This window comes from Lichenostomus cassidix, chromosome 4 (assembly GCF_008360975.1).
Source record: "Lichenostomus cassidix isolate B80296 chromosome 4, HeHo_3.0, whole genome shotgun sequence".
In the NCBI taxonomy this organism is placed as follows: domain Eukaryota; kingdom Metazoa; phylum Chordata; class Aves; order Passeriformes; family Meliphagidae; genus Lichenostomus; species Lichenostomus cassidix.
The window spans coordinates 15,013,460-15,036,788 of NC_139484.1; the positions used below are offsets into that span (position 1 = coordinate 15,013,460).

At 40.5% G+C, this 23,329-nt stretch overlaps 1 protein-coding gene across 5 annotated transcripts in view; it reads right to left on the reverse strand.

Moving 5' to 3' along the window:
* The window catches only part of GRID2 (glutamate ionotropic receptor delta type subunit 2), a 673,340-nt gene that overhangs the window by 44,958 nt on the left and 605,053 nt on the right, over positions 1 to 23,329 (reverse strand). For 4 of the 5 annotated variants that reach the window (XR_014851598.1, XM_085058012.1, XM_085058013.1 and 1 more), the window contains exon 14: positions 19,514 to 19,680. Coding sequence is in view for 4 of the 5 variants with exons in the window: in XM_085058012.1 (XP_084914138.1) it covers positions 19,514 to 19,680 (167 nt within the window). In the remaining variant the exon portion in view is untranslated. Of the gene's footprint in view, positions 1 to 15,403; positions 15,793 to 19,513; positions 19,681 to 23,329 lie in introns of those variants that run through there. The other variant, XM_085058015.1, reaches the window with a different exon arrangement.

The window sequence follows — 23,329 nt, forward strand, 5'->3', positions numbered from 1 at the left end:
TATTTTCATTAAAGATGAATTAAGCATGACAGTCTGGCCTGTCTTGCACATAAAAGAGAGAAAAGGAGATTGTTCCTCATTTAGAAATATACTGCCTTTATGTGTCACAATGGCAGCTAGAACCTGAGCAACGAAACCTGGCAAGTGATTAATTTCTTCAGGTATTTAAACAAGTTCCAATAGCATACAGAACAGATATCATTGAAAGCAGAGCTTGCTTTCTTAAATCTCCCTATCATACTTCATCCAAATATGTAATCAGAGCTGGCCTAAAGTTGTTGAAGCCTGTAAAACTAGGAGTTTGTATTTCCACTGGGCCATGTGGGTAATTCAACCCAAACAGACCCTGCAGCACAGGGTGAGCAGAGGAATCTCTGAGATGTTGCTGGGACAGAGGAAGAGCTCTGCAGATCCCTCCAGGTAGAACAGTCCTTGTTTGGTCTACTTTCCCAGCAGAGACTTTTTGCAGGATCTGACCTTTTTCCTCCCACAGAAAGGATGCTTGGCATGTTGCAACAGATCTATGCCAAAAGGCAAGAAATCTTGGAGGAATTGATTAACCAGAATAAAGTTTTTTTACAAACATCCCCTGTGCAGGCTGACCAGTACAAAAGCTCTAGTTTTAATATGGCCAGAACCTGCATGCTGCTAACTAAAAATTAAATTTGAACATATTAATACTCACTAAAGAAGTGACTGTCAAAGGCACGTATCGATTTATCAATTTCAGCAAGTACTTAATTTCTTCAGTAACAAAGCGCACCAAAAGAAAAAAAAAAAGAAAAAAAAGGAAAAAAAAGAAAAGCATGCTGCACTGCCATCTCTCAGTGAGCCAGTCAATGAGAACAGATGACAAAAGACTTGCAAAATTCTGATTTATCCCTGCCTTTTATCCAGTCAGTCTTGGAAGGACATGCTTTAAAATACTCTTTTAGAAAAAGGGTAGAAATTAAAGCTGATTTTGCAGGACATATGGACAATTGTGAATTCTGGAAAGTTCCAATACAACTCTCCTTTCTACAAATGTGACAGTGCATGATGTCAAATACTTTCTGTAGCTGCTCATGCATGATTACAAAAGGTTTAAACAGCAGCTTTATGAGTTTTAATGAAAGCAGAATGTGTCCAACCTGTGAGACTGCTTTGTTGAGAATATTGGCAGGGATGGTACAAAAGCAGGAATTTTCTAGTAGGACTGGATTGCTCAGTGTATGTAGCTCAGATTTTTGAAAAACAAAGCAGAAAACCTTCTGCACTTGGTGAATTTGATTCCTGGCTATTGTCTCTCAACTTTGCCAATGGCTATTATATGCAGGTATCCTTTATGTAATAGATCCCTCTAACACATTTTATTTCCTTGGCTCCCACCAACAGTTTCTAGAAAGAATGTGCTGTTATTCACTTAAATTGGACAATTCAACAATAGTGGAGGGAATAATGGAGAGGAACCACAATCCCTCAAAGTGATAATAACCTGCAGAGATATTTCACTGCTCATTTTTTAGCCAAAACCTGACATTTCTCATTATTTCCGAGTGCAGACTACCTAATCCAGAAGTCTATCTATCACAAGTAATTCAGGTACAGAACTGACATTGCAATTATTTTTACTTGTACTAGGAAAAAATGAACTATGTCTCAATGTGCACAGATCAAATCTCTCCTACAGATATAGCAGTATACCTGCATTGGAAACTTCCAATTATTGGAATGAAAACACACAGTTGTCGATCCAAAGAAAGTGTTTAGGGAAGAAAGTGTCCCTGTTTGACTCCATTTATTACTTTCCAATAGCCTATCCCTGTCAAATGACAACCCTATTTTATGTTATTTAAGACGTAAAAATCCATCAGAAAGCATAATAAATTTATCTCTCAAGCAGAAATAACAGTAGTACTAGTGTAAAATGCTTGCAATAAAATTTCAATCCATGTGAAACGCACTGGAGTTTGGCTTTTGTTGGAGACTCAAAAGCATGACTGATTTTGCTGTAAGCTTCAAAAACCTGGGTGAAGAGCAGTGAGGCAATTTGGTCTTCATCTCATTCTTATCTGAAACTAGTCTTTTGGTATCAATCAAAAATACTTTCTCTGACTATGAGAAAAACAGACTTTTTTTGAGAATTTTACCAAGGCTGTTCTGCATTTTTTTTTTTTTGCAATGAAGTGTTGCAAATCTCAGTGACACCATAGAAAAATTCAAGATTCTCGTAATTGTCCTATTACAATGAATAATCAGAGACCAAACATTGTGTTGTTATTATTATCAGTTACGTCTCTGATGCAATCTGCATTTATTATTCTCCAGGTGTGCAAAGAATAGAGACTTGCTTAGAAGAAAGGAAAGCTTTAGTTTACAACAATGGAGTTTTCTTCTGTGCTACCATACCCTTTATGCTGAAGGTGTGTAGGTGTGAGAAAAATGAATGGAATAGAACTCCCTCAAAACGCCCCACCCTGAATAACCAAATAAAGGTGGGGTTTTTTTTCCCTGAACTGCATTATTACATTTACATCAGGTCTTTTCTTGCATAAATGAACAAACTGGAATGACTACATTGCTACTTGAGCACATGATAGGGATTTTTCTATGTAAGGCTATCTTTAGTTTCAGAGTAAAAACAAAGAAACAAAAAAAATTATAATACCCTCATATTTATGCCTTCTATGTTTATAATTTAAAATGAGGTTTAAGTAAAAGATATTCACCCCGTTTTGAGGGCTGGAGAGCACAGCTGCTGAAGAGCAGCACATCATGCCAGCCAGGCATTCATTGCTTGGATGTGAGTGAGGGCAGCAAAGGCTGAGGTGTAACAGTGACCAACAGCCACCAGCACAATGAAGTTGCAAAATGGGCAAATGGTGTGCCAGAGTGCATCAGCCAAGGTATTTCTGACTCAGATTCTGGCAGGTACACGTGCAGTCTCATCCAACACGCTCTGCACAACTGGCCTTATCCACCTTCACAAAGGCAGAACCAGTGCAGATAAGAGATACAGGGATGAACAGGAGAACACAGCTCTTATCTCAGGAGGATAAAAGCCTTGCTGACATGCATGGAAAACGAGAAGTGAGAGTGAGAGAAAGCAGAAAAAGAGAAGAGCAATGTGAATGAAATGCCAATATTAACAAAAGCTAACAGTTACACTCCGGTTATGAAGAAATCTGGACTATAAAGGATGTCCCTGGGAGAAAGAAAAGCTTCCCAGCAGCAACAGCATCAGAAAAACAACAGACCTCCCAGGGGAAAACACTCAAGTGAACAAAAATCCCTCAGCCTGGTATTGAGATGGCTCTTGATGAAGTTATGAAAGGACTCATGTGGTGTGCTTGCCTATCATAGCAGGATAATAGATTCGGTGACCCAGCAGACCCCTTTGATTCTTATGGTCATATAACAGCAATAAAGCAAATTGCCTGTAGCTTTGTCTCTCGGGTCATCTATCAGACAAATGAGGGTCTTGGACTGCAGATCTGAAAGAAGCACCCCAGTGCAACAGCAGTAGGTTTTGGCATGCCCTGTCAGTGTTCCCCAGTGCTGTGTGGTGGATGAAGGACACCAGACCTCTCATCTCCTTACCCCTCCCTGTCTCTGCTCTGTCCTCCTCCTGCCAGTGCCCCTTGGTGCTCCCCCTCCCTGGGCCTGCCTGGGAAGCCTGGTGTGAGCCTCCTGGCTTGCCTAGCTGCAAGCCACAAGCCTTGCTCCCTGTGCAGCCAGGATGCCAGAGGGATCTCTGCCCAAAGACCACCTCTGGGGCAATCTGGAGCACCTAAGGCAAAGAAACCTCTGGAGACCCTTGTGCAGTACAGCTGCCAATAGCTGGCTTTTGAAAAGAGTTTAACTCTCAATGGCTTAGAGTAAGTGGTCTTTCTAAATAAAAGTGTCCATGTAATATTAATGAACCATAACTTTATTAATGCCAACCAAGCTTACTTAAACATTATTATAAGTGAGCATATAAATAGCTAAGTAAATGCAAAGATATTTCAGACCTCCACAGGGGGTATATTAATAATGGTAACTTCATTCTGGTGAGACCCTGAAGACCCTACTCAAAACTTGAGGTTTCCTTAGTAAAAATACATTGATCCAACTGAGATTTATTTACAGCAACCTACTTCACTACAGAGGACTTATAACACTATTACCCTGGCTACACAATCAGTGGGTAAAACACATATACTAATGATCCTGAAGGTAAAATTCGAGTGTTTAATGGATGAATGGTTCACCCCTCCTTTCTGTAAAGATTTTACACTCTTTACTGTGCTAATTTGTGATACTGGGAAGCAATTTCTTTCCTTTCACTCATTACATGTCCACAAAGGAATAGAAGATTAACTCCCATTTCACCAGCCCTCTAAATACTTGTAATCTCAAACCAGTCTCCAGTGCCTTTTGGTGATAATAATCCTTGATATACAATGTCAGTACAACTATGGAATTAAAGCACATTATGGCAAAATGCCTTTGAACACTGTTAAAAAGTTTTGGCCTCCCACACGAAATGAATCATTACAGTATTAAGTTTTCTTTTGGCTTTGCTGTCAAGTTCTCTGTAGCAAAAAACTGCCAAGGGTTTTATAATGGCTCCTGTCACCTTGCACCCGACGGCCTCAGAAACACGTACTGCTGACTTCAGCTACTGCTTTATCCATAATTTCATCCTAAACAACCCCAAGCCCATAAAAGCCACAGAAGAAAAATTCCCACTTTATTATCATATTGAACATGTCATGTTCTTGAAATAAACCAGCATCATGAGACTTTAATCCTCTTTCAACTTCCCATAAATGCCATCAATCAGAAAACTGTCAGCTCAAGTGTGACAAAAAACCTGTTTCCATTCCCTGGAGACCCTGGTGAAATGAGTATTATTAGCCCATTTTCTCCTCTAAAGGGGTCTGTTACAAAAGAGTGAAGCATCAAGAAATGCAGTCTCTAGCCCAAGATCAATATTGATACATCCCCTGCTGAGAGGCTTTAAAACGCTACCCAACATATGGCAAAAACCTTTGGGGCTTTCTGAAGTGTGTGGTTGAGAAAGAGGCTGGAAAAGTGGCTGTGTGACTTCAGCAGGATGTGACAGAACCTCCTTGCTGCAAAGCTGATACATATGTGACAGCCATGTGTGCAAAGCCTCGCTTTTCCCTCTCAATAGAGAAGTAGACAATGCTTGTCCAGGCTTTTACCAATCAGTTAGCCAAAGATCATTCTTCTCCTCTTTGTCTCAACACAAACTTGCCATCAAGCAGTCTGGGATATTTCAAAACATCTCTTCTTGTGTCAGGTTGCTCAGCAAATGATAACTTCATAACATGTTGTGCCAGAGACACAGTTTTTCCCACTGGGAATACCTAACTTGAAAGGGCTGCAAAACATTTTCTCCAAATTTTGTTAGAAATTAATTTGATCCCATCCATGAAGCTATGAACTGAGCAAATTTAATACACACTTCTTCTTTCCAGATTTGTTTTGCATGGAAGGGGATTTTAGTCATTTCAAGAAAAGGTCCCAGGAGAGCATATTTGGATTGGTATATATTGTAATACTGCACCAATGCCTCACTCTGCTAATTTTCTCTCATTGGTTTACAGAAAAGAGCATTGATAGATTACTCTTACAAGCACCTGGCCTGGCCTGTTTACATAATTTCTTTTATCTTGCATTTTGTCTATCAATTTATGTCTATTTACAAGGATTTCAACTTCTTCAGTCAATATAAACAAAATTTCCAGGAGGCAAATTTAATGGGTAGAGAAGTTCAGTAGTTGAGGGTCTGAAGCTTTCTATTGTGTTTATCATCTGGTAAAAATAACCCTTAATTCAGTGGTAATAGTGTATCCTTATCATAAACAGATCTTCTTCAAGCTTATGTGAAGAAGTTTTCAGACTAAGTTATGCCTCTCCTTCATTAAAAAAATAAACCAACCCAACCAACCCATATTACAAGTGTCAATAGGCAGGCCCAAAGCCCAAAAGCACTGAGATAGAAATTCCAGCCTGTGGGCACTGCCCACAGCCTAACACAGTGATAGGAGTTGTCCAGTTAGCCTCCACTTCTGCCATCTTTCTTTCCCAGAGCATGAGGGATGCTGGGGCTAAGCATAGGTTTAGGAACACAGGGCATGAAAAATATTGTCTTGGGGCTCCTTTGTAAATTATTTCCTTGTATAAAATGGCCAAACCCAATGCAAGATGGGCAGATGAATGACTGCTACAGCAACTTGAAGAATGACTTCACAGAGAGTGACCCATTTCTTTTCATCAGTCATTTCAAATGTCATTGTGATGATTAAACCCCAAACCAGTAACATTTATGTAGGAGCTAAAGTGAAAGACACACAGGATATTGACTGAAATCAAGCTGTCTACCAACTGCTGCAGCCCCCAACATTTTGGTCTCTAAGCAGTATTAGTAACTGACATTTTGTGCTTCTTTTGGCCATCAGCTTTCCTACACTTCTCCAAGCACAGGAACTGCAACCATCTGACAGTAATTGCCATGACAACTGATGCTGGTCCCAAGAGGACAAAACACAATACTGCCAGCAAAATTCAATAAGCAATGTAATGAAGTCAAACGTATCACAGGAAGTTAGTTGTGGGTTCATGGGATGGAGAGTGAGCAACCTGGAGGATCCCTCCAGTGTCCCAGGGCTATCCATGTCCCAGGCTGGAGTATTCACATATGCTGGTGAGAATATGTGAATAGTGCCTGCATGGGATGGAGAGATGCTGAAAAGGAGGAAATGATAAGCTTGAAGGAGAAAGGCAGCAGGGTGATGTCAGAGGAAGAGTGGTTTAAAATGAAGTGAGGAGATTTGCAGACAGTGGGGCTGGAAAGGCCATTATAACACTTAGCCTGGCCTACAAAGAATGTCACACTGTGTAGGAAAAGCCAGAGGAAGATTTTCAGGCCACAAATTAGGATTAGCACCTTCCTCCCATGTATTTTCAACTTCCTAAGTTTTCAGCTTACTGGCCTTCCCACCATCTGAAGACAAAAATCTAACAAGCTCTTACAAAACTGAAAAGAAAAAAAGCCCACTTGTTTTTATCTGCTCAAGTTCTAATAACTAAAGAAATGCCTTAATTATAAGCATAGGTTAAATGCATGCCATCATTATAAGGATGATTTGGAGTTGGCTGACTGAATTAACTGCATCCCTTACCTTCAGGTTTCTTTGATCTTGAACTTTAATTCAGACTTTCATCATTTTATGGTGACGGATTCTGGAATTATTATAAGCACTCCTTTATGTTTCTTTCTTTCAAATAATAAGTTTTCTCTTTCAACTCTAACAACGATTTCAGTTTCTAATGACATTCAGGTATTCAGCTGACTCTAGCTAATTTAGCCAACCATGGTGTTAGTGTGGAGCAGACAGGGTAACTCAGGAGAAGTGGCGTGCGAAGAGGAGCAGTTCTGATTGACAAGGCCTTAAGCTATCTCCTCATATTTTTAAATTTGTTTCCTATTTTGAGGCCAAAAAAAAAAATCCTTGAGTATCATACAACTGCCTTCTTCAACCACAAATTACTCAATTTCATTAAAACAAAGTTTGAAAACAGAGCTGAAATTTCTCTGAGAAATCTCAAGTTGAGAGTGGATAACAAACCCCCAGCTAGGAAACAATTCTCTAGAAAAACAAATTTTGCCAAGAAAGCTTCCTGCAGCCCTGCTGCCAGAGCACTGAGACTCAAGGCAAGCACCACTAAATGGAAGTGATGCAGACTGCCAGAGAAAACAGCAAACAGAAATAAGGATCCTTTTTGCCCAGATGCAATGTTTATATTAGTTCTGGCAGTATAGCAAGTGGCTCAGGAAATCCAGCACCAGGTCTACAGAGAAAAATCCTTTGGTTTGCAGGCAGCACACCAGGAATTTTGCCATATCCAGGAACAGTAAATCATCAGTTTTACCTGCAAGCATCACAAACTGAACTTAAAGAAGGCACCACTAGACAGGAACAAACTATCTTGTTTATGCAGATCGATATACCAGTGCAGACCTGCAGCATTTCTCCTGCTGAATAAAGATATGGTGCTATTTACACAGAGATAACCTGCACCATTACTATTAAGATTCAGTCCAGTGATAATTCCAGCTCTGTGGGATAGGATAGAGGTATATTATTGATCTAAAGGGATGTAACATTTAAAATTTTAGTAAGGAGCTTATCCTTGCCTAGGCAAGATGAGGGATTGGCATCTCTACTTTTTCCTCAATTCAGAAAAAGATACTAGTGGGTATGCAATACCTGTGGGGGATGAGAAAGCTTCTCTGCAAGCAAGCAAATCTACAGAATTGAACCTGAAATGCAGCATTGTGGGAATCATCTTAAATTGCAATAGGCTGAAAGGCACACAGCATGGTCTGCTCCCAGTCCTGCCAGCCTAGGACAGAAGTCTCCTGGTGAGAGTCTTCACCCAGGCTTCATGTTCAGCACAAGCAAAAAGATGACGACAGCTCAGCCTCATGAACGGACAAACCACTTACACCTCTGGGAAACAGGGAAAAAAAAGGAAATAAAAAAAATCCTCACTTTTTCACAATGAACAGCAGTACTGACCCTACACTCCAGTTTTGTTGTTGAGGAGGTTTGGAGACCACTACCCCAAGAGGACAGGCGCTCAGAGCCCTCAGGGCACCTCCCAACCCGTGGTGGTGGTGTCACCCTGTGGTCACTCCTTTGCATCCCCCCAGGGTTTCATCCCACCAGCCCTGTTTGGCAGTGCAAGGGACAACAGGCTGCTACACACCACTGAAACAGCTAAAAAAGGCTCTGTGTTAAGCGAAGCAGCAGTAGGAAAAGGCTTCGGGCAGGAAAAATGAAACAAGCGATGGTGCCAAGGCACCAGGTAATTTGAAATGAAGCTGGCAGGAGGGAGAGGAAGGAAGCTGTGTCTGCACAGCTCTGAGCTGTGTTGGCTCTGCAGCCCTGCTGCCTCCCTTCATCTCGGCTATTGCAGCTCTCCATGAAAGCAGAGAGTCTACTTCTCCTAAACTCAGCCCTTAAAAGCACTCTAACAACAAAACCACCCTGGATTTCTTCTATCAGAGATGGCCTCAGAGCAAGCAAGCAGGTAAGCCATGTGGCCTGTCCTGGTAAAAGCCGAGAAAATGGGAAGAAAACAGCTAGTGGGAGAAGCAAGGGCTTTGCTAGGCATCCAAGTGACCTAGCATTTTCGGGGTGAGAATAAAATATAGCCACTGCTGCCAGCACAGCCACTTACATGTACAAACATGGATGTGTTTGTTCTTGCATTAGACACCTGTCAGTGCTTTTTTTTGGAACACTGTATTTTCTAGAGGCCCTATATGTTTAACCTGGTGCAAGAGTGCTACTTTAAAAAACAATTAAAAATGAGCATTGCAGGTGTTTTTAACTTAAGAAGGACGTGAAGAAGATCAACAAACCTTCACTTCCCCAGGGCTTTAACCATGCTTCTTTTTCAATTGCTTTTCTTCTATGGATTTTACAATATCCTCCAGATTTATACAAAATGGAAGGACACAGGGGAATTTGATGCTGTGGGTGAACACCAATGGCTTTTTGAAAGGCCTGATTGCTGCCCAAGTGTGACTGTGAGAGCTGACACGTTTCTGTAGCTTTGCATAGTACTTCACAGTGCAAGGAAAAGAAATGAACATAAATTCCCTGTTTCATGGGGATCTTAATCTTGAGCCTTACATCTAAATTATGCCAAAGGCATATTATAGGATTAAATTCTCCCGTCAGCTAAACCAGTATAAATCTGGAGTAATTCCATGATCTGAAGATCCACTGCTAATTAACTAAATCCCCCCAAACCCAAGGAAATTAATACAACCAAACAATATTAAAAATAAAGTATCTATTTCTCAGCTAACTCAAGGCTCAGTTCTTCACCGTTTCTCACATGTGTTGCTATAGGAATACCCCAAACAAAGCCAAAAAAAATCAGTCCTGGACCAGGAACTTCTAATCCCTGCTCTCAAGGCTGCAAAACAGTGCTTATGACTCTGCTGATTTTCTCTCCAAATATTACTGTAATGGAGTTTGTTTGTTCTGTTTTAATTAAAAAATAATTGAATTTTTAATTGAATAAACAACAAAAAAATCCAAACACGGCTTATCTGTCTTATCTGTTTTCTGTAGGAATCTGATGTCTTTGAGACACTGATGATCTCTTTGGCCCTGTATAGGCATCCCACCTATGAAACTGCAGCCAATACACTTATTTTTCCTTTTAATGCTTGTTACCAGCTGAAACCTTTCTGCTTTGGTGGGAGCAGCTGGAACATGTACTTATCTACAAAGCCAGGTAATTAGGTGGCAGATTTTCTTCTGCTTTGGAAATTCAGCTCCTAGACTATTCTTTCAGCTGAAGACAAAAGCAGCAAATACAAGGAAAAAAAAATTTCAACTGCAATAAGCATAAAAGGATCATAACCTTTCCAAACAAGTGTACTTCCCCTGCCTCAGTCCCCACATTAAAAGTGACCTGGCAAAGCCTGTGCATGCTATTAAGCACATGCAAGAGGGAGATGTGCTCATGTGCCATGACAAATTACTACCACTAGGACTTCATCAGTGTAAGCACACATTCCAGCTAGGCCAGAACCCCTTGTTCTGTTTTTCTGTGACTATAATGGACTCATTATTAAAATCCTTCTATTGAGGGTGTTCATTAGAGGAATATGATAAAGTAGTTGATTGAGAGAAAGTCCAAGTATGATGTACCTTTGTGATTTACTACCAGACAGCTGAAGAGTGACATTATCAAGACTTTGCATATGAACTTAGAAGATCAAACTTTTCCTGATTAATTCTCTTATTTTGGGTTTTAAATCCTGCCTTCCTTTTCTCTCCTCCTTTAAAAAAAATAAAAATATAGCTGGTCATTTAAAGCATCTATTTCTGTTCATTGACTCTAAATTTATTCTGCTTTTTTTATTGTTTTTTGTGAGAAATTTCAATATTCTCGTTCTATATAAGACTTTTCCCTTAGTCAGGAACTGCAGTCTGTAATAACAGCAGTCATGGCAGTTCCTTCTGACAAATGCATGTCAGGAAAGGACTGCTGTGACTTTGAAATATTGAAAGTGACTGATAACATAATGTGTGAAGCAGAATAAATGCATAGAAATGGAAGTTTTAGCTGAGCACTCAAAGCATGAGCTAAATACAGTGTCAGAGCTCTGCCCTGAGAGCTCTCCATGCAGGTGGTTACAATGGAAAATTACTAAAAGCACTTTGCAAAAGCGTTTTATGAAGCAAACGGCAAACACAGTTTTTCCTTGGCCATATCATCATTTTTGTCTGCTTGCACACCATGTTGAAGTGGAAAACTTGGGTCTGGAAAGGCATTTGGTTTTCAGGACAGCCATCAAAGCTCTGATGGCCAGGATCAGGGCTCTGCTTTAATTTGGGCTAACCTAACACATTGGCACTAAAGCAGAATAGAAACCACATTGTTGCATGTTGTGCAAACAAGAGTCTCCAACATTAATTATCCAAGTGGCTCATGTCAGCAAATGCTTCTGTCTGTTTGGACCCTGCAAAGCCTCTCTGCCACCACCTAGTCTTCCTTGGGATTTGGGCAGAGGTCTTTCCAACTTTGTGATCACTCATCTCCAGAACACTTTTGACTCAAGGCTACAGAGGAATCAGAGAGTAAAGACTTCCTCACCCCATATTCATCTTCCCTATCTTCATATTCCCCTTCCAACTAATCCAAACCTCTCTTACCACTGCACTCTGGCATTCTGGTGACCCTGCTGGGGAAACTGTCTGGCTCCTCCTCCAGTTTCCACATGATTTCTTTGCGGAGCAACCTACTCATCAAATTGTTCTGAGACACAGCAGAAGACTTCTCTGGATGTTTTTTATTAGATTTCTCACTTTGCTAATCTCCTCCTGCATGGAGCTGGACAATAAGAAAAGCTCCACTTATTCACCCTCCATAATCACTGAGAATCACTCAGCTCCTCCTCGCTACCTCTCCTTTCACTCCCTCTATTCCTGGAACAAGCTTTCTTCTTCCTCAAATCCTATTTCAGCAAGGGAAGTCAACTCTTCTAGGAAACCTGCTACCACTCTTCCTTGGCTCCACATTCTCTACATTTCCACATACTCTTTTTCCCTTTCCCCACCTCTGAACTCAGCTGGAGTCATAAAGCAAGGCTAGCACCTTCTTTGCTACTGATGATTCAAGAATGGGTGACAAATAGCAGATTGGTGTTTTACAGCAGAGCAAATCTCTCTGTAGGCTGAGGTAGCCTCTGTTGCAGAAGTTCCACTGCTGGAAGCAAAATTCTCAGCTCAGATATAGTTAAATCCCTCCAGTTGTCATACCATCAAGTTAATTTCAGCTTTGGAAATGAACTTTACTTTCAGGCCTTTTATTTTTACCTGGAAAACAGGACTAGCTGAAAATGAGCTTTATGGCCCAGCTAAAGGTTAATTACTTTTAAAGGCAACAAAATGGGTTAGCAAAGATCTATTATTCCTTGCTCTTTTGCTACTCTTGCTCATTTTAACTGAAATAGGTTGACCAGTGTTTTGAGATCTTAGGCCAAGAGCCAGGAATATTTGGCAGGTAGTGCTGGTATGGGGTAGGCAGGCTAAACCCTCACTTGAGGTTATTATTGCTCTGTTATCAGGACAATTGCATGACTGGATCCATCCTATTTCCAGGGAAATCTTTGCACTCATTTTCTACCCCAATTTAAAGGCAATGCTGCTGCTCAACTGAGTCAGAGTGAGTAGTTACACCTGTTCCTCTCAAGACTGACGCCCACAAACGTTAGAGGAGGCAGCCAGAAAAGAAAAAAAAGTGTACTACAGGACAGTGTGCACTAACAGGAAACCTAATCTCTGCTTCAGGAATTCATAAAAAGGCAAATTCTTGGAGGGAAGCCACTCGCTGAGACTTCTTTTAGCTTTACTGTCTTCAGATTTATAACCAAGCAGTTTCAAATTCTGCAGCCATGCACTTATTCACTCCATAAAACTTTAAAACACATGAACAACTCAGCTTACCATAAATGTCGCTTCCATATAGTTGGATGAGCAACACAGTTTCCACTGACTGTACTGCACACCTCACTGGGTAATATCTGGCCATTTACACGCCAAGTCTGAGGTGCCTAAGGCTACAGAAGTGGGTAGAAAGTAGTAAGAAATAGCTTGGAAAGTGCTATCTACTGGTAATTTAACACATTACAATTAGACTGTTTTCTTTGCTGTGGTTCATGGGTAATGATGGGAAATTAATAAGCATAAGCATCTTAGCTGGCTTGCCTTTCTGAAACTCTGAATGCAGGGAGTTTTTTTATTTCTGAAAGTGAATATTGATTAGGAAAAAGAGAAAGAATGAAACTCCCTTTTTCATGGTATCTTTTTTTCCCAACAGGCAGCAGCTCCTTCACCACAGCACTGCTTGGATGCAGAGGTGCCTCCCCATGGTGAAGCAGGCAGGCATGTCTCTGGCTCTCATAACTCTGTGCTGTGTGAATGCAAGAAGATCTAATGCCTTTCCTTATGATTTCCTTTCTCATGCTTCTTCTCAGTGCTGCTACTTCATGATTCTTTAATGTACCCCATCAATTAATGTTTTGGTATATTTTAAAAGCCCACTAATCTGCTCACTACCTTTACAGTGTCTTCACTGAGTAATTTTTCACTATGTATATGTAATAAACCTCAGATCTGCTGCAGAATCCTTTAACCCATCTCATCAGTTAATATCACAGGAGATTAGGAAGTTGCTAAAGTCTGTGTTTCTGTAGGCATCTCCATCTTTTTCAGCTTCTAATAATGACTTTAGGGTGAGACCTGCAAGCACCAGATGCACACCATCAGGAATCAATAAAGCCATTCATTTGAGCAGCTCTTCCTCAAGGTGAGTTTCCTGGCATGAAGAGCAATTGCAGTTGGTCTTGGAGCATCTGGGTCAGCAAAAAGGAAGATGGACGTTTTGAGACCGAGGGCCTGGTGCAATTCCCAGTTTTGTCCCTGCAAGTCTTACTTTAACAGCAAAAAATAAGGATAGACTGGTTATTTTGGATGGTCAGGAGGATTACATTGGGTATGGTACTTAAGTTCTTTATTTAGTATTCTGGTTATCTGAGAAAGTGCCTTGTTACTGTGTGCTACTCTGAAGTTAAGGCTTTTATTAACAATGACTGGATGTGAATAAATTAAGACTGGATTCTCATGTCAGATTGCTCAAAAACCTGGAATTAATTTTGATTTTTTTTTCCTCTCACTAATGTAATTTCAGTTATATGAACTTGTGACATGATCTAAGAGGAGACTCTCAAAGTTAAACTCTTCTATTTAAATTCAGGAGTTTGCTTCAAGTCAAATAATTCTCCCAGTTTGCAGAGTTTCTTAATTTTATGGAATTATCAGGAAAAAAAAAGTGCTTTGGATGGATTTAGGTAGATTTTACTAGTTCGTCTGCTATATTTTTCAGAATGTTATATATGCAGCTCAGAATATGATTTCAATTCTTAGCAAACTACTGACACAAAGCATAGTTGAGCTCTTAGTAAGACATCCACTATTCTGCAGATACTACAGATCACTGTATTTAATAATGAAAAATCCAATTAGATTATTATTTTTAGTCCTCTGCAGGTTAGGGTGTAATTCAAAACTCTTATTTTCCCCATAGCCGATAAAAGATAAGTCAGAGAATGAGTGACACTTTCTTGGGTTTTCATTAAAAGAATATAAAAACCAAAATAAAGAGAGGAGGATCTTCTCAAATAAAGGGATACATATTACCAAGGGCAGAGAAAAAGAAATCAAGGTAGTCAGGAATAAAGTAATTTTCCTTACAACGGAGTCTTTGGTCATAAGTGACCTCCAAGACACAGAATGAAAATTTAAGGAGAGAGAATTAATGGTGAGGAGACAGGAAGAACACATATTTATGGGTCAGGGCAGGAACTTTCTAAGACTCAGAATTTTGCTGGTGGGATGTAAAAAGGACAAGAGAATATCCATACAATTTATTTAAAGCAGATGGCTAATGATTTGCTAGGGGACAGTCTGAAATGCCATACAATGGCTCTCTTCTTTCCCTCCAAAGTTTTGGGCATCTGAAAGCACACCACTTGCTGCTAGGGAGGTACCTCTGGGCTTGCCATGAGGAAATCATTATAAGTGTCCATTTCTTTCCCCCCTTAGGACAAAAAGATGGATTAGCTTCTCTGGCAGCACAAATTCGCTGTGACTTTTTGTGAATAATGTCAAATTCTGACTGAGGTTTCTGCAGAAGCTATGTGGTGGTTGTACCTTGCACACATTTTGTCCTCACATACCCCACCTCCCACACCCAACCTTCCACACCCCACCTCCCACAGACAACCACCAGGAATTATGGAAGTGCTGCTGCTTCTTTTGGCACACAGACAACTTTAGGTGTCCATGAGCTTGTGCTTGGCTGGGGCTGTGCATTTGCAGAAACACAGCTGATGAACAAGAGTCCCACACTGTGGGCTCTGAGGGCAAGCTTGCCTTTAATTTATTTTTTTTTTTAAATTCCTATTGTCACTGTTTCCTTTTACTTAAACCTGAAGTCTTTGGGGCAGAACACACATGGATGCTCTTGGGATACGAGGGGTGCAGAATAAGTACGGCTTGACTTTTCAGTGGTTTTGGGTGTTGACAGGTTCCAGTTAAGTGAAAAGCTGACTGCTGGCCTCTGCTGAGCACAAAATTAGTGCTTCCACTCCCTTTTCCTCTAGCGTGCTGTGTGGCTGGGACTGTAGTGCAGAAGAAGAGAACCAGCCTGCAGAGAAAGTGGGGCATGAAGAGGATTCCAGCACTTTGCTGCCACCCGTCTTTAACCCCTGCAAAAAGCCAGACACCAGCTCAGTGCCTGAGCCATTGCTGCAGCACTGCTGGAAGAACAGACATCCCATCAAATACTCTGAAAAGCGTCTGCAATTATATTTATGCCTCCCAGGGGTGCAATGGAAGTTTTAAAGTTTAGGGCTGAAAAGAATTCTTAACAGGTGTCACATTTAGTGTCACCACACAGTTCCTCATGAACCAAAAGACATCCTTTTCAAGCTCTCCTAGTAAATTTGGCAGATTCTATTATTACAACCCCTGTCATTACCTTGAAAGAAAAATATCTACAGAGAGAAATCTGACATGCTGCCTGGAGGCTGCTGGTGCTCAGAAGGGTAAGTCTCAGAGGCAAAGAAAAGAGGACAGCAATCTACCTGAGCACACCACCTGGCTGCCTAGTGGCATGGCAGGTTGTGTTTGTTAACATTTGCAACAACGTGAATGAAGTCAGGATGCTATGACAGCTCCATCTTTCAAATGTTACCCAGATTATTTTCTACATTATTTGTGTTACAGCCACACACCTATTTTGAGAATGGACCCAAAGCATCTGTTTGCAGAGAAAGCATTAGGCAGGGACTGGTCACAGATGCTGTGTGGGACCCCAGCTGGCTGCTTTGCCATCCCCATGCAGCAAAAAGCCAATCAAGTACCTCAGTCAGGCCATTCACTGCTGCTCATGCCTTTGTTTTGGCATAGAAGGATTTTTTTTGTGTGTGAAAAATAAGGGTCTCAAAGACCACATTCTTTACACTGCTTCTTGTTGGTAAACTTTACCACAGCATTACCTTGACTGCAAGTCACACCCCACAGCTTTAGACAGAAAGGGTGAGTGTTTACACCTCTGTATCTCTTTCCCTGTTTCTCTGGGAATCACCTGAATGTTCAGAAAAGGTACTGAAAAGCTTTAAGTGTGTCCCTGTGCTTCCTGCATGGAGAACAAAATCTCCTGCAAGCTTGCCAGACCTTTTACAGCTGTACCATAGGGATTTAACACTGTGCAGCTTATGGCTTTATATGAAATCTCTTAAAAAAGAAGACCTGTATTTTCACTTAAATATATTTATTTTAGGAAAGATCAAGAAGTGCCAATATATTTTAAACCAGTTCCCTGCTGCATTAAAAATGTGAAGTATTCATGTAAACATTCACTTATCTTATGTGATGAATCTATTCCTCTGTCTAATTAGTATGCAGGCTGCAGCTGCTGAAGGTTGTTGAGCATTTTCATTAGAAAGAAATGTAAGAATGATGTGTGAAAACCATATGGATTTAAACTTAAGGAACAGTATAGAAGGGTGTTAAGAACAAAACCTTGTTAGCTACCTTGTAAGCTTGATTTCTCCTTCATATGTTTCTTATATGGTATTTTCCTGCCTTAAACTGTAAATTTATATTTATGGACATAATTAGAGATGCTATATAATATGCTCTCCTAATACAGAAATAAGAATATAAACACAGCAGCACACACATTTTCAGAATATGTGTCTCAGGCTCTCTAAATTCTCCAGGAGGTAGTACCACTCCAAGCAAATTCCAATTTCTCTGTTCAACCATTATTCCTGCTAATGTAATAAGTTATTTTCTCACCACTGCTAAGTCCTGCATATCCATCCAGATCCTCCTGTGGCCCAATATCTGACAAATAATCCCCTTCTTCATCTGTCTGAACTCTGACAACGTTAGCAGGAAATCAAAAATGAGTGCCTATGATCCCTGATTCCACCAGGGGACAACATATGACCTTGGGATTTCATTTAAGTCTCTTGATGCTACGGATTCCCTAAGCATTAAGTGGAAATGGCATTTGCTTTCCTGAGATGCTAATATTTAAGTATTGCTTCAAAGATCCTCAGATAAAAATACCTATATATGTGCAAATTTTTATGCTTCTTTCTGCTTTCCTATAGCTCCAAGATATAATAATACACTGAAAAGCTGAAATTTTCTTATGAAATAAAATTGTGCTTGGAAATGTCAGGCCTGCCCAGCCTGATGATCCAGGAGCTGCTGAAGGCAGTGTATGAGAAGAAGTTATAACCCATCCTCTCCATGAGCTGAATACTGCGACAGAGAAGAAACTCTCTTACCAGAACTGGCCATAACCACTTTCCCCATGTGCCAAGAGCTATTCCCAGTGTATAAACACTGCCAGCAGCAGTCTCTAAGGGGCCCTTTGGATGTATCCACCTCGACCTGCAGAGCAGCAGTGGTGGGCAGGAGGAATGAGGGTGTGAGCCATGCTGTGTCACTTGGTGGTTTCACTGTGTTTTGTAAGAAAGACACAGACTGTGGAATTCCCTAATGTCTTCCAATTTTTGTGCTCAAGCTTACATGGATAAGGTTGTGAAGAGGATGAATTAACACCTTGACAAGCACCTGAGAACTCTAAACAGGTGGAAGAATTTCTTTGAAAGATTGCAGGAAGGAATTCTCTTCCTTTGTTTTGCATGGAGACTACAAACAGTAGAGTGCCAGAGATTTTAAGCAGAGCCAGCTTGGTCACAGCTGGAATATGAGAGTATTACAGTATTTTGTAAATATTCTCCTCTAATACTCTCTGTAGTATACAAAGCATATACATATTTCATTAAATTTTTCATTGATCTTGTGAACTTTTAAATTATGTTGCTTCTACGTTAGCACAAAATCCAGCCATATTACTCCCAGTGTGGAACAGATTCAAAGAATCCAAGTCTCCTCTGTTCATGCAGTAGGTGTGAGCATGAAGTGATTCCTCTGGATCTGCACAGTGTTACTTACTGGCTACTTTCCCCCCTACCTCAGTCTTTGGACTGAAGGCAAAGGCAACAGCCCAAATTAAGCATATTTTGTATGTTTACCTGGCAACCACACAACAGAAATTCCATTGCCGCAAATGTAAAATTTTGCTTCACGGACATAACACAAACCAAGAGAAACCAGGTTGAGAGAACAGATCCAGAATGAAAAAAGAATCATGAGATTAGCCCGTGCCTTCTCCTGAGCACCGAACTGCAGATATTACACTTTTGAAAAGTTTGGTAGTTTTTTTACATTTCACACACATCCTGATTTAGGAACCAATACTGGAGTGAAGCATAAATACTACAAATGCACAATACATACAATTAATTTAGTATTTTTGATCATAGTAGAAACACAGTACCAGTAGCATCTCTAGAGATGTCACTTTTGTAGCCCAAGAGATTGATTAGTATTGGGATAAGCATCTATGCTTTTGAGTACTAATAGGTGACTCCATGAGAGCATCAAATGTTCTTGTTCATCCCCTTTAGTTTTCCAATCATTGTCCAAATTATTTTTCTTTAAGAAACAGCTTCTGCAGCAGGGATGGTTGAGTTATGCTGACTCTCTATAACAAATGAAGCCTCACTTTCCTCACTTTCCTGCTAATGAACTTGAGTTTATGTCATTAATGTTTTTCAAAAGAAACAAGAACAATTCAAATAAGAGCAACACAAAGTGTTTTTAACGCAGTTTCTAGCAAAGTGAATAACTCAACGTCTCAGAGAAAATGAGTGCCTATGCAAGAAATAAAGTGGATTGCAAATACAAGACGTTTTTCCTTCACCGAAAATGAAACTAAAAGCAGGGTCCAGAGCTGAGAGAAACCTTCCCTTAGTACCTCTCCTCCTCCTGCAAAGCCTTACCTTTGAGAGAAGACGTCTCTGTAGGGGCTGCCGTGCTGCAGTGCGATGCCGTATCCTCTGTCCGCGACAGTGTTCCCCACTGTGTAGAACGAGCACTCCGCGTCGTTGATGGCCACGTACTCCAGCACTGCTGCGTCCCACACAAAGGCATAGTTCCCATATTTCACCTGCAGCAAACAGGGGAAAAGCTCAGACTATGGGCTGTCAAGTGCAAAAGGGGGTCAGTGCACCTGGGAATGGGGCGGTTTCATCACAGCCTGTTCTTTAAAGAAAGAGCAGTTTGGGTGCCCAACTGCTGCCACCACCAAAGGTGAGGTCACTGGTGCCATCAAGGCTTGGGCTGAGCATCTTGGCTGAAAACTGAAGAAAGGTGACCTGAAAACAACGTGCCATCAGTGACACAGTGCCATGGCGGAAATCTGGACTGTCCCTTCTCAGGGAACAAAGGAAACACCATGGTTCCTCGACCTAAATTCCACATGCAATCCCTCTGTTTTTCCTTTGAGCTGTAAAATAAGCCATTCAGAGGGAAGGTAGGTATTCCCACTGGGAATGGGAGCATGGGAGGGCAGGCATGGTTATCCAGAGGGAAGACCATCGTTCAAGACGGTCCACATTTCAGTCATGCTTCAAGCTGTGAAAGACTTCACAAACAGACATTAGTCTTATGGGTTCTGGGGGTGAGATCACACCATGTAGATTTTTTGGGATTCCTTTTCTCAGCATGAGACATTTTCATATATCTTCAAAGAGTTTCATAGAGCAAGATCATGTAAGCCATTTTAACTGTTTGACAAACATGAATCCAACCAGCTCATTACACTTAAAAGCTTTTAAAGTAAAATTTGCTCATCCACTCACATTTAAAACAAATAAAAATTAAAAAAAAAAATGTGATATATACAAATTTTCAGTATTTATTCAGAAGCAAGTCTTTAAAAACAGAAATTCAGTCTAAACAAATCTTTCCCCATTTCAATGAATTTCTGCTTTCCAGACAAATAATGTTTTTCTGAAAAAACTGTAATCTCTAGCTGCTCTACCAGACCCAGATATTTTACAAGTTTTCTCTTTCATTGGTCTGTGTGTCAGACCTGAAGAATCACACTGCTTTTTTCCTGCCCCTCTGCTTGGCTTCACTCAGTGCTTTTCCTGTGCTGTATTAGCCAACTAAGCTGTAAAACTAGGCTGAATCCATTGACTTTGTACATCTAATGGGAATAAATATGTGACAGCTAAGTGAAAAGTAAACAAAACACAAAAAGGCCATGTGGGGCCAGGCAATCCAGAGAGAATTCAAAACCAAGTCAGCATATCAAAGTAAGCAATGTCAGTACATCATTTAGATTAGGCTTTGACAATGTAGATTATGTTTTTAAAGACTGTTTACACATAAAAGTTACTGAAGCAAGCCACACCGTCTGCTTGCTCACAAGATGTAGTGCACAAGGAGTGATTGCATTTGGGACACATTCCTTTTTACTGCAGGCCTGGCAAGGGAATATTTCCTATTTCCATCTGTAGGCATGGCAGGGGGAGGATTTGTGCAGATTTTGGAGCAGAAAGGGAGCTGTATTATCTGTGGACTCCACAGGATAAAAAAATTCTTTTCAAAGTGCACACACACACACAAGTGCAGGACTTGGCCAGTTTTAATCTTCAGGCTCTGAAAATTGTTAAGGGTGTTTTTTCTCTCCTCCCAGTGGAGGTTTAGGTCTATCTAAACAGGCAGGGAATAAGGGATAGAAGTGAATTTGCAGTTAACAAACAATACAACTTGTGTGCTTGTCCTATAGGCACTGCCACTCACAGAGCTCTTCCTAGCATGGGTTGTTCTGATCTTCCTACAGGCACTACTTGAGTAGGAAATAGCATGACTGAGAAAAAAGCCCTTCCTAGGAGAATTTAAAAGGATAATGACTCAGCCTGAAGAAGGATCATGACGTGCAGAGAACAAGGGAGGGAAATAGGAGACAAAAGCAAAAGATCAGAAGTGGGCAAATGAATCCTGAAAAGGATCAGATGGACTTTCTGAACAAAAGAATTAAGGAAAAGTGGGGTTCAAAACCCAAGTAATTTTACATGTGGGACATAACCTTTGAGGTGATGGAAAGAGCAGAGGGTTATGTTTTGACACCCTCTTTTGTCCTAACCCACCTTTTTATCATCCTAGTGCATTGAATTCACCTAAGTGCTTGTAAAGAGACTTATCAGCTGCTCAGCTGGTCAGGAAAAATTCTCTTGATTTAGCTGCCTTGCTGTAAAACAACTCACAAAGAGAATATATAAAAGTGGTAAAAGCACTTACTGTCAATAATATCTGTGATGAAGTGGTATATATAAGATCCTCAGAGCAAAGCTGATAATATCACAGTTCAGGTTCCCACGAAGATATTACTTTTCATAGATAAGATCACAGTGAGCCTCAGTTAAAGTGCATGGGGCACAAAAGAGATTGAAGAGCCAGGAGGGATCATTCCCATCATCTACCTTCAACACATGATTGCTCCATGCATTAAAATACATCCTTTCTAGCATTTTTGCCCTATTCACTTACAAATCTGAGGAATTCAAAACTGTGGAGCAAACCTAAGTTGCAATTGTCATGCTTGCAAGCCCTCTCTTTAGAGAACTACTTCTCGGTCTAACATTTTTTGTTGCTATTCAATGTATTTATTATTACTGCCTTTTTTTTTTTTTAATAGATATACATTTCTTAGGTCATTCCTAGGTATTTCTGCTTTTGCAGCTCTTAGTACTCAAACTTTGGGGCTCACACCTTTCAGTTATTGATGGGTCTTTCTGTTATTTAGCTGAGCTGGATGCAGCTTTTTTTAATCCTTCCATGAAAATCTATCAGTTTGGCCCTCCCATTAGCAGTGACATCACTTTTAAACTGTCTTCAACTTTTGATTTTTATGCATGGGAGAAACACTTGTTTCACTAAGAGAGAATCAGTTTTCTGGTGGCTCTGGAGGTATAGGATTTCCCTTTTAGCATAATCTTCTTCTGAGAATCGGTCTAAACTTTCTGCCTGGGGATCTTTCACACAGCTTAAGACTGGTTTTAGCTTAAAGAACTAAGAAAAAAATTCTCTAGAGTATAGCATACCTGGAACACTGCTGATATTTCACAGATTTGCACCTACACTATGGAAAGAGGGGATGATGCTCTCTGTAAAAGGACAAGGGAATTTCAGACAAAAATGTCAATTGAAAACATTTCTTTTTCACTCTCCCTCTTATTTTGGGAAGCACATATTTTGTAGCTCTCCAATAGCTATGCTGAAGACTTCTACTTGGGCCCTCAAAATCAACAGCAAAAATTCCAGCTCTGCATTATGAGAAGAAGTTAACGAACTTACGATCCACCAATTAAGGGAGCTAAATGAAAGTAAAACTTCCTTGGAAAAAGAAATGGATCCTTGCAATACACCCAACTCACTACTCGTGGAAGAACTGCATCCCTGATTCTGCATATCCTCATAATCATATTGGCATTTTGTATGGAGATAACAACATTTCAGGAAGCAGGAAAATCTGAATGCTGTTCACACATGGCCATGCAGCCCGGGATCACCAGGGAAGTGTTTGTAGGAGGACAGCACATTATCATTCTGCAGCTACCCCAGCTCTCCAGTCCACTGGGGCATGGAGAACTGACACTTCACTCCTTCCCTGTGGCATTCCTCCTGTCACTAGGGCAGAGGCTAAAAAAGACTTTCTCAGTATCTGATATCTGTTGCCATAGGAAAAAAAACCAAAACAAAAACCAAAAACCCAGGCAAAACTGAAACTGTTAGTTCTTCATCAGGGT